This window comes from Manacus candei, unplaced genomic scaffold (assembly GCF_025592945.1).
Source record: "Manacus candei isolate 608988 ecotype Guabito, Panama unplaced genomic scaffold, ASM2559294v1 h1tg000028l, whole genome shotgun sequence".
Lineage (NCBI taxonomy): Eukaryota > Metazoa > Chordata > Aves > Passeriformes > Pipridae > Manacus > Manacus candei.
This window is the reverse complement of record NW_026138076.1, coordinates 19,524,056-19,542,366: the sequence shown is the minus strand read 5'-3', so window position 1 is coordinate 19,542,366 and position 18,311 is coordinate 19,524,056. Positions and strand designations below refer to the sequence as shown.

General features: G+C 35.0%; 1 protein-coding gene across 3 annotated transcripts in view; it reads right to left on the bottom strand.

Annotated features, from left to right (window-relative positions):
- The window catches only part of GLRA3 (glycine receptor alpha 3), an 86,898-nt gene that overhangs the window by 46,214 nt on the left and 22,373 nt on the right, over nt 1-18,311 (bottom strand). For all 3 annotated transcript variants that reach the window (XM_051790184.1, XM_051790185.1, XM_051790186.1), the window contains exon 3: nt 13,782-13,849. In XM_051790184.1, coding sequence (XP_051646144.1) covers nt 13,782-13,849 — 68 coding nt within the window. The remainder of the gene's footprint in view (nt 1-13,781; nt 13,850-18,311) is intronic.

Below are 18,311 nucleotides of genomic sequence, written 5' to 3'. Positions count from 1 at the left end.
GAAGCCCTAGAAAATTATTTGAGCTATTCAGAAAAGACTGTTGATGGATTTGGATTAACAGGTACTCTGAGGAGCAAATTTTAAGGTGTGCATTAATATTTTTAATATTTTTTTTCCCAATTTTTGGGGAGTTTTAGTTTGGTTTGGTTTGGTTTTTCATACATTTCTGAACTACTAGATATCCTAGTGGGTGTCCTGTGAATGGTTTGGTTAAAGTTTTATTTCAATATTGCCTAATTCAGAGTTTGAGTCCGATAACTGTCCAGCAATAGACATATTGAAGTCAACAGAACTAGAACTTACTTAGAAAGAACTGGCTAAAACTAGTACTTCTGAATTGCTACCTGTAATATCAGATCTTTCAGACTCCCTTACGAAATCAAAATTCAAAGTTCAGCAAATAAATTTATACACTACTGTACCAAGTACTCTTCCCAGGTGTGTCACCTGCTTTTCATAACCTTGGATTCTGAAGTGAAATGGCTTCTGCTAGCATTCTGCCTGGGATAGATGAATGTTGCTCATTTTCTTTTCTTCTGGGATGAGTAATAGCTTATTTGCTATCACTTTGAATGGTTTGGAGGATGACAACTGTTCTGCAACTACTCTGGTTCAGTCTTTGCCTTACTAAAAGTTGTTATTCAACCCATAGCTAAAAGAAGAATATAGTTAGCAGTTTCTGAGAGAACTCCTTGATTTTTACTTCTTTTACTCACTTGTCTTTATTACAAAACATCCCAAATCAGTTGAATTTGACAATATAATATAATATCTAGTTATTTTCTGTAGGTCTTTGGATGAAAACATTGCAAATGAACATATTTAGTTAATTTTAGTGTTGAATTATTTTACTGAGTTTATTTTTCAGTAGCAATACCAGATTTTAGTTTCTCTGCTCACAAATAATCATCAAAAGTCAAAAGTAGTTAATATCTAGGATATTTATTCTGAAAAATATTAATTAAACATAGTACTGATATACTGTATAATAATGTTTGTCATAGTTCCTACTGCATGTCTTAGAATATTTATTAATTAAAGACTCAATATACTACTTCCATATTTAATGGCAGCTATGTGTTCCCAACTCCTAATGCATTACACTAAAATCACATTTTGCAACTTGTTCAGAATAATTGCTTTTTAAGCTTTAGCTCAGGAGCTTTAAAAATGTTTGCACTTTCAAGCAGTAATATAAAGGATTAGATGAAAATGGACATGACAATTACATGAACAAACAACGTGCACTAAGCCTCTGTCTTCATTGGTCCTTGCCAATGTTCTCAGTTGACAAAAGAGTCTGGTTTATTTTCTCGAAAAAAATGATATGTTCCTGAAGAAGTTTTTGCTCTAACAGCAGAAGGTACTTCTTCGTAAGTGAAAATTTAAGTTCTTCTGAGATCATTAATTTGTTCCCATAATTTTTTTCTGCCATGTATTCCATGTTGTTATTAATGCCTTTTACATGTTAGCACTTAGAATATGAATGGTTTCAGTTAGTGACTGAATTGGCTAATAGTAGAAAACTTTACTGAAACATGTATTTGAAATCATTCTCTGTTTCGTGTGCTCAGGGAAATACAACCAAATTAGATCCAATACAAACTTGGAAATTCCATATTAATTTTGCCTCCTGCTTTCCTTGTGTTGGTAGGCAAATATGACATTGCCTAGAATAGTGTAAATAAGGTAAAATAAAAGGTAAACCTAAACTAGCTCAAGTCCAGAAACAGGGCCTGCTAACTCCCTCAGTTTAAACTGCTAAAATGGGCTATGAGAAGGAATACATCTGTACTTTAAACAAACTTGATCAGATACGAGTTGACTTTAAATTTATTGATATGCACAAAATGCACCAAGAGGTCTATTAGGAAAATAATGTTGTTTTAGAGGTTTTACAATGATACCATGGCAACACATAAAATTTAATGTGGATTTGAACTGTAGCAGTACCGAGGAGAAAGGGAACAATTTGTTTTTCTAGACAAAGACATCATCTAGTGGGACTTGAAAAGCCCTGAGATATTTTGCCTTTTGGCTGCTGGTTCAAAAAGATGCACGTCTCCTGCAATTCTGTGATATGTCTACCATCTTAGATAACCCAGGGACTCTAAGGGATTATTATGGCCACACTAAATGCACTTGGACAACTAAATAAAACTTTAACAAATACAAATTCCATTCAGTATCCATTTGCTAACCTGTTCTTTTCATAAGGAAAATAACTTTGCGAACAGTGCATATGAGTCCAGATGAGTAACAAGGGATAAAGAAGAAATGTCAAGCTGATGGACTTCCACTAGGTCCATGATGAAGAGGGTAGAAGTAGAGGTTACTCGTTGAAAAGCAAATCTAACCTTATTTTGATAGATCTCAAGTCCTGTGGTTCATAATATTACAGTAATACCAGAACAGTAGTCACAGACACAAATCTGAAATATTTTCTCCATGTTTTCCCAAGCTAGGAAACAGTCGTGTTACCCTGTAAGGTCTAGTATAAATATTTAAAAATAAAAGTAAAACTATCCAAAATTAATGAGATAATTAACCAAAGTACAAATATATACTTTGAAAACTGTTGTTACACATGTTTGTAGTATATATTATATCATTTTATCAAGACATGAAAATCATGCATTTTATATATTCAGTTTTCTGGAATTGTAGAGTAACCAGTTTCATAATATTCACAAAAATATGGAAAAATATATTGCAATCAAGGGAACTAATAATGACTAATAATGACAGATTAGAATCATCAAATTTGAAAGGAATCATCCTTTCAATCCTACCAGAAGTCAAGTAGTTAAACCCTTATTCAATTTAAATCTTCTAAAAGAAGATAGAGGAACTAAAAGAAGATTGTGAGAGATCCCGCATATTGTAGCTCACAATGTTTGTAGATGGAAAGCAGACTAGAAATCTTCTTTAACTAATCCCATTATACCAGTAAATTAACTTTCATATGTTCCTATACATTTACATTATGGAAATCCGTTAACTGAAAAGGAAATCTAGTGACTGAATGAGCAGGCAATGTAAAGGCTTTTATAAAGACTTCATATTTTTTAAAACAAGGGAATAAATTCAGATTTTCTGGAAGTGTTTTTGAAAATTATTGGGTTTTTTTTTGTGTTGCTATTTTGTTTTGTTTTGTTTTGCTTGGGGTTTTTTTTTGCTTTATTTTTGTTTTTGGGTTTTGTAATAAGTGAGATTCTGAAGTCATAAGGATTATTTAGTGCAGTTGAAGAAACAAAACCGTCTGAGAGATGCTGAGGTTTGTTTTTGTGTAAATTGGTATTAGAATCTAGAAGGATTTAGGAAAAGAAAAAAGAAAAAAGAAAGAAATCTGGCACCATTGTTATATTGGCAGTAATGACATCGGATGGGGCATTAAAAATGCATATCAGACCACACTTTCTGTGATCATATTAGCTTTTAAACAAAATTAAAGCCTGATTCATAAGTCTCATAATACTTCTTGTTCTACCAGCTGCTGTTGACCATAATTGATAACATGCTGTGTATTCTCTATGGAAAAGGAAAAAGACTGTAAAAAATGGATACTTAGAAGCTCCTTTGATAAAATATATGATTTTACTGTTTAATTTTAAAGTATTATAAAACATTTTCAACTTTTTTTTCTAATATATGATTTAGGATATATCTCTGTACTTTGGGAATATGTATTGGTTTGCGTGGCACATTTAGGTAGTGGGATACCGGGTGGTTTCTCTGAGAAGCTGCTAGAAGCTTCCTCCATGTCCTACAGAGCCAATGTTGGCTGGCTCCAGGACAGACCCTCCACTGGCCAAGGCTGAGCCAATCAGGAATGAGAGTAACACCTCTGTGATAACATTTTTAAGAAGGAAAAAGAAAAACTTAGGGGTCAGATGAAATTGCAGCCAGAGAAGAGTGGAACATGTGAACAACTCTGCAGAAGGTCAGTGCAGAAGAAGGGGCAGGAGGTGCTCCAGATGCTGGAGTTGAGGTTCCCGTGGTGCAGACCATGGTGAGGCAGCTGTGCCCCTGCAGCCCATGGAGGACCATGAGGGAGCAGAGACCCACCTGCAGCCCATGGAGGAGACCCACACTGGAGCAGGTGGATGCCCAAATGAGGCTGTGACCTTCTGGGAGGCCATTGTTGGAGCAGTGTCCTGACAGGGACCTGCTGACCCATGGAGAGAGGAGCTCATGCTGGAGCAGATTTTCCTGGTAGGACTTGTGGCCCTGTGGGGAACCCACACTGGAGCAGCCTGTGCCTGAAAGACTGCATCTCTTGGAAAAATGATCCACGTTCAGTAATTTGTGTCCAGCTGTCTCCTGTGGGAGGGACCCCACAGGGAGCAGGGGAAGGACTTCTCTCTCTGAGCAGCGGCAGAAACAACCTGTGATGAACTGACCATAATCCCTATTTCCCATCTCCCTGTGCTGATGAGGGGGAGGAGGTAGAACTTGGGAAGGAGGGAGGGGTGGGGGGAAGGTGTTTTTAAAATTTATTTTACTTCTCATTATCCTGCTCTGATTCTGTTAATTAATTTCATTAATATCCCCACTTCAAATCTGTTTTGCCCATGATGGTGATCAGTAAGTGATCTCTGCCTGTCCTTATCTCAACTCATGAACCCTTCATTGTATCTTCTCTCCTCTGTCCAGTTGTAGAGGGGAGAGATAAAACAGCTTTGATAGGTACCTGGCATCCAACAAGAGTTAACCCACTACAGTCTTTTGAGATAAGGCAGTTTACTAAAGCAAAAATAGAAGTTTGCACACAGATAAGCAAAGAGGAAATTAACAAGGTGTATTCTCTACTTCCCATTAGCAAGTAGTGTTTGGCTGTTTCCTGTGAAGTAGGGCTTCAGTACATGTAGGGGCTGCTCCAGAAGGCAAACGTATATAACAAATGCTCTCCACTTCCTCCTCCTTTTTTTATAAGCTGATGTATGGGTCAGCTGGCCAACTTGTGTCCCTTCCCAGGATCTTGCCTGCCCTCCCTGTTCTGCCCCTCAATGGGAAGGGAGAGTGGGGGAGAGGACTGTTGAGAGACAGTACTGATGCTGTGCCAGCGCTGCTCAGCAGTAACCAGAAAAATGTTGTGTTATCAACACTTCTGTGGCTATCAATGCAAAGCACAGCACTGTGAGGGCTATGGGAAAATAAACTCCACCTCAGCCAGACCCAATGAAAAGTATGAAAATTCTAAGTGTACAGCCCTTTCGTGCTGAGCAATTGCTTTGGCTACTGTAATTAAAAATGCACATCCGGAGTATGCATATGCAGAGTGCATGAAGTACTGAGTATTCAAAATAAAATGAAGACGTGAGAGCAGAACAAAATTTTTAATGATAACTCAAACTTATTCAAGGAAAGAATTTCAAGGTTAATGCTTCATGTAAAATCTTTTTCTGGGGAGCTTTTCCAGCACATATTTACTAGACTAAAGAACAGAAATTAGGAACAAAGGTGACAATCTGAAAATCCTTTGTTTTCTTAATTCAAGTTCCTTAAATGGTTTTTCTAAAGTCGACTACAGCTTCTGTTTCTGTAAAGAGTGTTAGTAAGTTTAAGGTTCATGCAAAACTGAGGACAGGCTATAGTCTTATAGTGATAGATGGGGATTTGTGGACTTAACTCCTATTAGCGTTAATGGGAGTTAAGGACAAAATCCACCTATATCATGATGCCATTAACTTCCATCTCTTAAATACACATCATGAGGCAGCTACACTAAAGATATTTTTAAAAATATTACTTTTGGCCTAGTCCTTTTATTTTATTTTTTTTTTTAATAATGTCTTTACACTGGTATCTGTGTTCTTATAATTTTAGGAAACAACATGAGTTACATAATTATAACCTCAAGAGAGTTAATATTCTTGTATGATTACAACAAAATATGAAACTTTATAAACAGTATACCTGATATGATGTGAACAGAGCTATGCAGTGATGCCACAATCTTATTTTCACATATCCTCAGATTTTCTACAATAGTGACTGAGTAGCATACAGCTTGCAAATTAGTTATCTCCACAGCTTTTTCTGGATAATGCTGTAATTGCTATATCAGGATATAGATTTTTAGGAACAGCCTACCTGATATCTGCTCTTCAAACAGGTTGAAAAGACTAATATAAAAATGTGAAAGTAAGTAAAAAAATACTGGAAGGGATAGAAATAGTGCCATGGGCTTTCATAGGGCGGTGCTATAAAAGTCATGGTTTTTTCCCTTTAAGTGAAAAAGAGCAGTCAGAGAAAGAAGAATCAATATAAGCAAGCATAGGGAAGTGGAAATAAGAGGTGTGAACTGTTCTCCAGCTTTGCTAGAAGATCAGTTGGCTGAAGAAGAGGGACAAACAATGATCTGTTCTCTGTGGTGACCAGTCACAGGACCTGAGGGAATGGCCTGAAGTTGTGTCAGGGGAGGTTTAGGTTGGATGTTAGAAAAAAATTCTTCACTCAGAGGGTGGTTGGGCAGTGAAACAGGCTCCCCAGGGAAGTGGTCACAGCACCAAGCCTGACAGAGTTCCAGATATGTTTGGACGATGCTCTCGGGCACATGGGGATTGTCCTGTGCAGGACTACGAGTTGGACTCAATGATCCTTGTGGGTGCCTTCCAACTCAGCAGATTCTGTGATTCTGTGATTCTGTGTAAATTTGACTAAAGGCTAAGTCTCCCTTGGAATGAGAAGATAAAGATTCTGGAAGAATCTTTTGTAAGGTTGTAAAGAAATCATTCAGGTTTTAGGCAGCACTAGAACAGGTGATGCTGCTCTTGCAGCAGCAAGAACTTGCACTGATGATGTAGGAGGTCACTTCAGGTCTTCTGTTGCTAATAGTTGCAGTAAGTGTCTGTGGGGAAATGAAAATCTTTGTCTATAAATTGAGCTGTTCAGCTTTCTGTATTGTGCAAAGTGCATTGTAAAATCTTTAAGAATGCTTGTTAAAATGGACCAGAGAGAACAACAAAATTGTTAGTCCTAGTGTGTCTGGAGGAGCTCATATTTACCTGTTCTGGTAAATATTTACCTGTTTTAGATGAAACAGAACTATTACTTGCAGGCTTAGAGAACTAAGGCGACTGTAGGCCTGGATTCAGTTTTTTCTTCAAATGAGGTTAAAAAAAATTCTGATTTATCTTCTTTCAAAAAAACTTTGAAATAAATGATAGGTCACAACCACACACATGAACCCAGATTACAAATCAAAACAATTGGAATAGGAATTTTAGTACTTCATTTTGCATTAAAGGCATCTGCTTTCACAAAAGCACCACACCTTTATACTGTTTGTTATACAATCGCACTCAGTGAAAACTGTCATTTTGAAATTCTGCTTTACTGTAGATACTTGTTATTATATTTTCAGATCTATGAATTGTTCATGCACAGAATATAGTCCTTTTCAGTTCTTGGTTCACTTTTAAATTTTCATTAATACTGCAAATGCACACTAAAAACTGAGTGAGATCCTCTGTGACATTCATCTAAAGGTATTGAAAATGTACAAAAATTTTTCTAGCAGTTTTTCATCATTACAGTATCATTTATTCTTGATTGGAACTTCACAGTTAGTCTAGAGATTTGACTGCATGATATAATTTCTTTTCATAAAAGAAGTTTCAATTTTTCATAAATTGTTGAAATGTTATCTAGAAATGTCTGGAAAACAAAACCCTGCTGTTTTTCTTTTTTTTTTTCCTCAGGCAAATGCGCTCTGTTATTAGGTAAGTTTGACTATATCTCTAGAGCTTTCAGCAGAATTTGGCCTCAGGATGCTATAAAAATAAACCTTAGTCTTAAATTGGTTTATTGGAGTTTTACTGCTATAAACAGGAAAGATTAACCTAATGTTTAACAAGGCAAGTTTATTTGTTCATTTTTTACTGATGTGTCTATTCATAGTTTATGTTTCTGGTTTTTTTGGTATATCCATGTTTAATAAACTGGTTTTCAAGCAAAGGAAATATGTGCAAACCATCCCTGTAACTGAACCTTTTTTTGAAGCAACATGAACACACTATTAACCAAGAAATGAACACTAATGGTCCCTAATAACTCACTGGAGAGTTACTTCTGAAAACAGTTTAAAAACCACTGTCTTGAGAGGCCAGAAAGAGAATTCTGCTGCCAGTTTCTGCAACAGCCACCAACTTCAGCGAAGGCAAAGTATCTGATGATTTTTAAAAATCTGCTTAATCAGCCATTTTTGCTAGTCCATGCCTAAATCAAACATAAGAGTCCAAACTCTTTGCTTCAGTGCAGAGCTCATTTGCTGCCCAAATACCAGTAATTTAATTCTGGAATTATTCAGTCCAAACATTGTCTATTTTTTTTCTGAATCATTTATAAACCATCAAAAGAATCCAAAAGAAAAAATGATATTTCTCTTACTTTTTCAGAGTAATCAAAAGAGCCTAAAAGGCTGGAGTTATTTCCTGAGAAAAAACTCAGAGATGCCAGGAAAGAATACAGGAATATCGTCATTTTATGACATAGAAAGAGGTTAGGAAAAGTATAGAATAGTACAATCATTTTCATAAGATTCACAGAGACTAGTGGATAAACACAGTGATATTCTTTGTCCTCACTTCTGACTTACATAAGGACAATTTTCAGTGTTAGTAGGAAAACAGATTTCCCTAGATTTGGAAATTCAGCTATTGGTACTTGATAATTATCATATGTTGTATCATCTGTACTAGCCTCTTCTATCTGTAGCATCACTCAACCTACCCATTAGCTGCACTATCACAGCTTATCAGCAAATCAGATACCTGACTGTCATGTTTTTATGTAAAACTTCAAATTGATCTCATTTTAAATAGGCACCTGACTCAACTTGTGTTAGTAATATGCAATGTGCACCCTTGATCAGCTATTCCAAGCAGTTGGTACCATGTCACACCCTATAACTTGGTGAGATGGATGGGAGATGGTTGTGCTACCTTTGCCTAGCATTTTCTTGTTTCTCTCTGCTTCATTATGCTGTTGTGCTGTTGTACAACCAGTCAGCATTTTACCTGGTATCTTCCACCACACACTATCTGAATTCCAAGATTCCCTTCTAAAAAGTTATCCTAGACTAAAAGTGTCAGAGTAGAAGTGTACAAAAAAATGTTTTCCATTGCTGCTTGTAAAACCAATCAGTATAGGAATTATTATTTTTTAAATTAAAAGAAAAATTATACTATTTGATAATTCATATGTTGTATATATCATAATGTGCTTTTCCAAGCATACTTTGATTGCATCCTAGAGAATTTCCTTATAATATGGAATAAATGCTGTATCTCAGGAGGGTGATATGATATCTCTGCTTAGAATGCAGATTCAGCAGAGGGATTTGCATGGATTAGTCTGGACATGTAACAGACTGAACAGCTGCAGACCCACTAGAATTTGTAAAACCTCTGTCTAGTCCTGACTCTGACCCAGGATCAGGGTGGCAGAGGCAAGTTTATGAAAAATAAAGCTGTCTTCCAAACTTGTACAAGAAAAATCAAGTTTTCTGTGTTGTGATAGAAGGGAGTTAATTGACAAATAGAGGGAAAAAAAGATTTTTTTTTTCAATTTTGAAACTGTAAAGTGGCCTTTATAGCAAGGCCTCACTTTCACTCGTCTGAGATAAAAACCATATATATTTCTTCCTGCCACGTCAGTATTGACACATTGCTATACAGGTTTTTTCAGCGTATTTTCACCAAAGAAAGGCATATATTTTAATGTATTTGAGACAATCAACTAAGTGATTACTCTGAAGAAAAATATTTGGTGAAACTCTTCAGCATTAAGGTTAGTAATGTATGCAAGTGAACACTTCTTCCAAGCACTCTATTGAGACAGAACCTAGAGTAGGTACAATAGAACATAAACAGAAATTCTCAGTTGAAAGAAAGATGAAGCTAAAGAAATTAGAGACCTGTGACTCCTGAGAGTAATTACGACTGCATAAAAATGGGTTAATGTGGTTTAAAAGCACATTTTATTTGTAAATGCAAGACAATATCATTAGCAGTGGGAATAGAGAAAGATCTATCACATGCTTCCTATCAACATTCAGTTCTTTTCAGACTGAACCAAGAAATACCTATGAGCAAAAACATGGCAAGACCAAATAAGAGACATATGGTTTTTAATGTGTTAATTGTCTGAACCCTTGTCATTTGCCATTAGGTTTCTCAGTGAGCTTCCCTTTCAATGCACTTTTAGCATATGCATTATGCTAAGCATATTAACACACACTTAGTAAAAATTGCTGTAAACCTACATTAAGATCAGTATTGTACCTGACCTTTAAAACTCAGAAAACCTTGAGCAAATCTGTCAGTCATATCTACTAAAATAAAAGCAGACTTTTTGGTATGGCCTACTATCACCCAATAGCCAAACTGTCCTGTAGCCTTTGTTTCTTGTATTCAGTATTTCGACTCTGAGCATTTGTAGCTGAAAATGTTGGCACTGATATTACTCTTACCCTGTAAGACTGAATAATCTGTTCTTGGTTTTGTTGTTGTTGATAATTGCCAACAATATATACCAGACTGCTCTTAGTGATCAGGAAGTCTTTTAGCTTTAGAAGGTACAATGCAAATACAAGCTGAGTACCATTGAGACATGCACAGAACTGATACTACCATTCAGTTCAATAACACAGAAAGATTGGCGAGGTTAGATCATAAATGGTGCCAATGACAGAAGTTTGTTTAAGAGGATTTTCAATTATTTGGTTCACCTTTTTTTCTGCCTCCTGAGAGCATACATGACACAAACTAAATTCCTGATATGATCACTTTAAGTTATGTAGGTACAAGTAGAATCACAGCTTCCTAGCAAGAGGTGGTATGTCTTTTCCCTGCTATGAACCATCTGATCTCTCTTTTGAGACAAAGAAAGAGAACATGAAATAACTGTAACCCATATCTAAAGAAAGTAAAAGAAATGTAAAAAAAAAAAAGCCTAAACCCCAAAAAAACAAGAAAAGAAAGAACCAGTTTACCGAGTTAACAAGCTGTAAGCCAAACTAAGATACTTTTTAGGATTCTCTGTCTCTCCTGAGCTGTTAGACCAAGTGTGGATGACTTTAAGAGAATCTGCTTGCCTGAGAGACACACAGTGCAGTTCCTACTGCGCAGTGACAGACTCCTTGACCTCAGTGAGAGCTATTAAGTCTGGTAATGTGAAGTTGGCACCGAGCTACTTTGCAACTGCTGCGGGTTTTTTTAACCCCTTGTTTTTCTGTGACTGTTTACTCTGTTATACACATCCGGGGCAGCAGAGGGAGCTCAAAGATTTTGGTCATCAGCAAGGGCACCGGAGAGGCAAGGAGAGAGCTTGACAGTGCCAAGGGCAATTACAGTGACAGCGAAGGTCATGCCTCGATGTATTCATATTTCTTTAAAGCTAGGAGATTATACGCATATCCCATTATTAGCTGTTTTAAATGCAAGGTATCACTTAGTGGCCAGGTTTTATTTTGCACCTGCTGCTTACTTAACCTGTTCTGCTTACAGTTTGGAAAAGAAATATTTATCAAGAATATAAAAGCCCTTTTTGAGTCTAAAAAATTGCTCTAATGAGTCGTATGCATAAAGATTTATAACAGATATTGAGACATAGGTACCTGAATTTTAAGGGCTACAGTAAATAAAACTGATAAAATAGTGCCAGTTGGTGGAACACTGAACTTCTGTTAAACCACGCAGAAATTCAGTTTGTAAAATAATGCAAAATGATTTTCATTGTCATTTTAAGATATATTTTAAGATAGGTTTTAATGTTTTTTAAAAGTTCACCTTCAGTGTTGGGGAGAAGTAAAGCTAATAAAACATACAATTAAAAGTCCTATCTAGACAAAAGCATTTGTTCTTCTGCAAAGCAAGATCTGAGTCTCTGGGAGGTCAAAAGCTGCTGACAATAAGCAGAAGTCTGTTTTGAAGTGCATCAGTGAATACATTATAAACAGAATACAAGAGTCATGAAGGTCAAGGTTGTGCTTAAGTGCCCAGTTTTTCGATACATATAATCAAGAGAATGAAAAGCCTTGTGGTTCTGACCAGGTTTGGTATTTCCTATAAAGTACTAACTGGAACTATTTGTTACAGGTCAGGTCATTATCTATCTTGACTGTTTTAATTTACTTTCAAGGCAACACAATACAGAAGGTAGTTTCATTGTAAAATAGATCTATTGAACTAACTTACTAAGTTGCACTGAAAGGAAATGTTTATAATTCTCTGGTTTTGGAGAGAAAATACACTTCAGATGTGAACTCAACCATTCTCTTCCCAAATTCAGGACAATTTTTCTAAGTGGTAACAACTCCAATTTTCTAGATATCCTTTAAATAATGATGTAGTGGCTGGATCTCGGCACTTTATTGACCCCATGGTCTGTCTCCTGTTTTGGATGAAATTCACTCATCCAGGCACCATAAAGTAGCTGTTGAACACTATTCTAATAATGTGGGTATTGCTTAATCCTCTGATTGAACCTGAATAAATCTCTTTAGATGCCACGTCAATCTGTTTAGGATTTGCAATCTGGAAAGGCCCCCAAATACAAATTAAAGTAATTTTTCTAACTGGAAAAAAATCATCTACCTCTCTCACTAACCTCTACTACTATGTTCCAAGGTGGGTAAAGATCAGGCAGTAGTTAATATCACCTTGGAGATAGGGGACATAAATATTTCACTTTATGGATTTGTCCTATTGTTTTCTTAACTAGAGGTCCTTGGTTACATTAGGGTGAGGTTTTTTTGTTTGTTTGTTTGGAGGGGTTTTTTGGGGGTTTTTTGGAGGTTTTTTTTACTATATCAATTACTTTTAGTCTCTGTTCGGTCATTCCAAGTACAACTCTGAAACTACAGGGATTTCAGAGTATTTACTATATTTAGATCTTACAACCTACACAGTTCTGTCATTTCCCTGTATTTTAACCCTCTCTGTCCCCAAATTACTATGTAACTGTTTTCAAAGGGGTATTTTTGCCTTTCATCAAAAAAAATGTGAAGAAGCCATTGTATAGAAAAAGAATGTATATATGTCCTCTCTAACCAAATTTTAATGATTAATTCTGTGCTCCAAGTTATTAGCATATGTTTCTCATGTGAAATGAGATTATCCTAGGGTTTTTTTCAGTTCACAGTTCAATATCTAGTTTTACTACCTTTACACTTTGACATTTTTTTCTCCTTATTTTCTTAAACTGTCCAATCTTTTTTTACTCTATCATATGCCTTTCTTTACTAGACAAATTATAAATGTATGTACAAAGGTATGCAATCCATTTATATTTACCCAAATTTTATATACCAATTCAAAGTTTTACTTATTCTATTATCTCTGTGCAATAGCTCTACGGAAGAAAGATTTTTAAATAAAATGTACATCTCCATATTCACTGTATTAAATGAAATTATAAAATATTATGTACAAAGCAACAATGCATTGGCATTTTTGAGATTAGAAAAGTGATACACTATAGAAATTATAGAAATCTAATAATTATTTCATTACAACTGTAAAATAAAACTCATAGAGAAGTTTAAAGAAAAACACCAACTCTTGGCTTTACTTTTACTTCTGTGTGATGGTATAAAGATGAATTTTTTGTTAGAAAAAAATCAATTGCCAAATTAGATTTTCTCACTTTCTGTTCTCAGAAGTGGATTTCCTTCTTTGTTTCATTCCGTGTGAAGAGAGGCCCTAGCTAGCTTTAGAGCTTCTGGAACATCTTTAAGTCAAATTTTAAACATTGATTAAGTTAAAATATCTTACCATGGTTGTCTCTGCAATGGACCCAAAACTGTTTATAAATATGTTGCATGTGACATTAACTGGAGGACCTGCAAAAGAGAAAAAACATCAGTCCTTGTTCCAGAATTTTTGCTTATTGAGTGACTGTAAAATATAAACCATTATGAAACAATGTTTGCTGACTTAGGAGGAAATAATGCAACATTCCCAACTTACTTAATACACAATTGAATTGAATGGTTTCTAATAATTTTCCTTTCAATTTTTCTCAAAGGTACACTACTTGACTGGCCAGTTTTAGAAATTAAAGAAAAAGACGGAGAGAAAATTCAGTATAAACTTGCACAGATGGTTCTATGCAAAAAAAAAAAAAAAAAAAAGGCAACATCCAATTTGAAATATATAGTAAAAATATTTTTATGTGTGTTTCAGTGAGAATGCACATCACTTATCACTTCTCACAACAATTCAGGGGGAAAAGTGACTTTCTTCAGTCAAGGCAGCTGGTATCTTTAATGTTACTTGTCATCATTGGGAAAAGAAATGCATTAATGCTGCTCTTATCTCTACTGCTTACAGGAAAATTATTTATATTCTATTCCCCTTTCTCTTAAAATCACACAATGGTTAAAAGTTCATTTAAACTCAATTCTCTGCTACCATGGGTCTTCAGTCAACTGTTGTTCTGTCTTATCTTGCATTTTGAAGTATCGGTAGTGGCAGAGCAGTCATTATGATAACTGAACAATGAATCGCCTCTTCGTGGAAAAGAGTTTAAATTATTTTTTTAAAGTCTCTTTAAAAAATATCACTGTGGGAGAGCATGCTGATTTCTTCATTATTTCTTATAAATTTCAGTCTGCATAGAACAGAAACAAGGTTTTTTCATCACAGGATGTCTTTGTTACCTTCCTGCAACTCAATATTCTTAAATCAATAATCCAGTTCAGCATTGGAAAACCTGGATTCTTTTTGTAGTTGTAAGCAGTCACTAACAATGAAAGATCTGTATCTGGAATTTGAGGACTGGTCTTACAAACTTTGATGTAATATTTCTTTTTTAGGGTCACTGAAGTAAGAAACTATTCTGCCTCTACTGGTGGTTTGCAACTAGCAAAATCTAACATGACCAATGAACTTGATATTAAATACTTGAAATATCAGAATGTCCATTGAAAATTCTGCCAACATGACACACCTTGAAACATCCACCTTTCTTTCCTCAAGGTAATAAATGTTTTGAAGTGCTGTATAGCAATTGCAACAAAACATTTCTACATGTACTTCAGTCTTTGTAAAATACAAGACTACACCTATGGAACAGAATTCTCAGGTAAGGAGGTAGCACTTGCAGTCACTTCCAAAGTTGGTTAATTATTTAGAGTTGTTCAATATATACAGTACCTCTTAGAACTCAGTAGAAGCTTTACATGCACAACCCCTGGAAAGGATCAAGGAAAAAAGAAAAAGCAGGGAAAATGAACAGTGTCATGAAAAACTGTCAGGGAGAAAATTGTACTTCCTGCTAATGTTAGTTAATTTGTTTGCAAGGCAGCTTTCCTTTCAAACACTTCCATGTTGTACTACTTGCCATCATTTCAAATTTGATGTGATACTATTTTGTTTAAAATAGTACTATGCTTTAAATATAAATTGGCTGTATCAACATAGTTGCTTTTATTAACAAAAAGTCCTAAATAATTACAGCACTGAAGCTTAATTTCAAAAGCAGCATTGCAATAAAATAGTTAATATCTAGTTAAAAGGAGCACAAAAATAGAAACTAAAAGTAGCTTGCAAATGGTTTAGAAATAATTTAAAGATAGTATGCTGTGAGTGAAAATGAACTTCTCAAAATATGGTCAAAAAGAAGCCCAAATGGAAGCTGTAAAAGCTGAAAGTCATATTCAAACACAGGAACTCAGACAAGTTGAAATAGATTAAAGAGAGGGAGAAAAGAAATAGAGTGAAACTCACTAGAGACGGAAAAGCGAACAATGATAGCTATCTACAAGGCATTAAAAATAGAATCCTGCCAAGATCTGGAAGGTGAGAGATGATGATTAAGGTATAAAAGTATCCATGAAAGTGCAGAAGGTCAGAGCAGCAAAGTAAATGAAGTCTTTGTAGCAGCATTTGTCTCCGATTGCCAGCTGTGTCAAATACTAGAGGCATTCTGATGGAAAATTTGTATGAGAACTGTAGAAGATATTCCAGACTAAGTGAACAGGAACAAACTGTCAGGGTGAGGTGACATAAATCCAGACATGATAAAAATCTTTGCAAAATTGTGGAAATACGAACCACTGTGAGTCAGCTATCACCTGTGTCAATTTTGTAATCAGTGGAAATGTGTACCATGTCCAGCAAGTATATCTTGAATTAAAAGAAACAAAACTTCAGGTATGATGGTGGATTACATTGACAACGAACTTTATACCTGTAAACCTTACCTCTGTACCTGCCAAACAGATAGAAATAAGAACTTTTATGATTAAGATATATAGATTAATACTATCTATAAACAAGAGATATAAATTAATATTATTATATATCTTTGTTGTATATTATTGTTATCACACCACCAAGCCTGTCTGATTCCAAGAAGTGCTTGGATGATGCTCTCAGGCAGATGGTGTGATTCTTGGGACATCCTGTGCAGGGCCAGGAGTTAGAGTCCATGACCCTGATGAGTCCCTTCCAACTCAGCATGTTCTGTGATTCTGTGATTATTCTATGATTATTTTTTGCTGAAATAGCATATCTCAGATCTGCCAAAGCCCTCTGAAGGAGCTGTTGAGGATGTGGACAAAATCAATCTCATTAATTTAAACAAATATTAATTTTAATTATAATAAATACTTTAAAGAGTTTATTTGAAGCTTTGAAACTTTTCAACGTAATATTTTGTCAGAAGTTTTTAAGAATATTAGTTTTGATGAAATGAAAGGCAGTTCTCTCATAGGCTTTTTTCTTTAAATTTTTTTAATATTAGGAATAAAGAGCCATTTTTCAAAGTTCAAGGTGATTGCCGATGAGCATCTGCACTGAACCTCTGTAGTTCAATATTGATGAGTAAGAAGATATAGCAATACGATATTGCTTGTGATATAAGATTGTTTAGCATGGTTGTATATAAAGCTGACTGCAAGGATGTGCAGAAAAATCACAAAATACTGAACTATTAAGTTATAAAATGTTTGATGAAATTCATTGTCAGTCAAATACCAGTTGATCCTTACTATTCATTCCTGCTGATGGGCTCCAAGTTAATGGCTTCCATACAGTAAAGAGAGGCTACATTAGTTATGGATGGTTCTCTCTTAGTATGCTTTATATTCAATAAAGATAGGATAATGCAAAGAATTACATTAAAAATGGTCTACCATACAAATAGATCATGAACTTCCATCTTGATTACTTCAAATTTTCTTCTTTGTCTGCCTCATAAGGATATATTAGGAAGAAAGACATCAAAAAGTCAAAAGGATCAAAAATTCTATGACAAGCTACCACACAAAGCCAGCTTAAGAAGAACAGGACCCTTCACACTGGAAAAGGTATATGGTAGGGAGTAATATGTAAGTATAAAAATCTGTAAAGATGAAAAGGAATTAATACTTCTCCATTTCTCAGTATGTCACATGGCAATAAAATCAGTAAAATAGCCACCCAATTAAAAGTAAGCAAAAAATGATACTTTCCAATATTCCAAAACACAAAGATTTTATTGACAGAAAATAACAAAAAGGCCAAAAGTACAAACAGCTTACAGAAGTGATCAGAAGAACATATGTAACTAAATTACTTTTTTTTTCAATTAACTCCTGGTTAATTACTGCTGAATAATGTTTGTCAATACGAGGGCACTTTACATTTTCCTCTGTAAAGCCCCAATATTTCAATAGTACAATTTGGCCTGTATAGATTTAAAAATATTCTATACTCCTGTGTCAATTTAACTCCAAACATCTTGACGCCATGACATTTTCTACACACAGGTTACATATTTGTGTTCAAATTTTGAAAGACAATGAAGTATTTCCCATATTTGCAGGAATGGTTATAGTCTGCAGTGTAGAAACTAAGAGAAGCACCTTTCTATAGGTTTGGTGTAAGGGGAAAAAAAAGGTTAGAACTGGAACAAAGATTTTACAAGAGTTCTTAATATTCTGTTTTATTCCATAGCTGAATAAATACTAAGTCATCTCTATTATTTTTGTGGAACAAGCACTTATATGCAGAATTTCTTATGCAAAAGCAGAGCATTCAGACAAAATATATAATTATGTGTTCTTGACTAAGATTCATTATTACTAAAATTGGTAGCTAAAAACCTTGTGTACATAGGAATTTTAGTGGAAGTAAAGATTATTTAAAATGATTGTTTGAATTCTCTTATTAGTACTCATCCTCTTTCTTTAAAACTGTTTCTAGATTATAAACTCAAACCCTGCACTTGTTCTAGCAGTAGTACAACTAACCAGAAAGCAGCAAAGTCACTTAAGGAGATACTTATTCTTAGTGGTAGATCTGAATCATTCTGGGCAG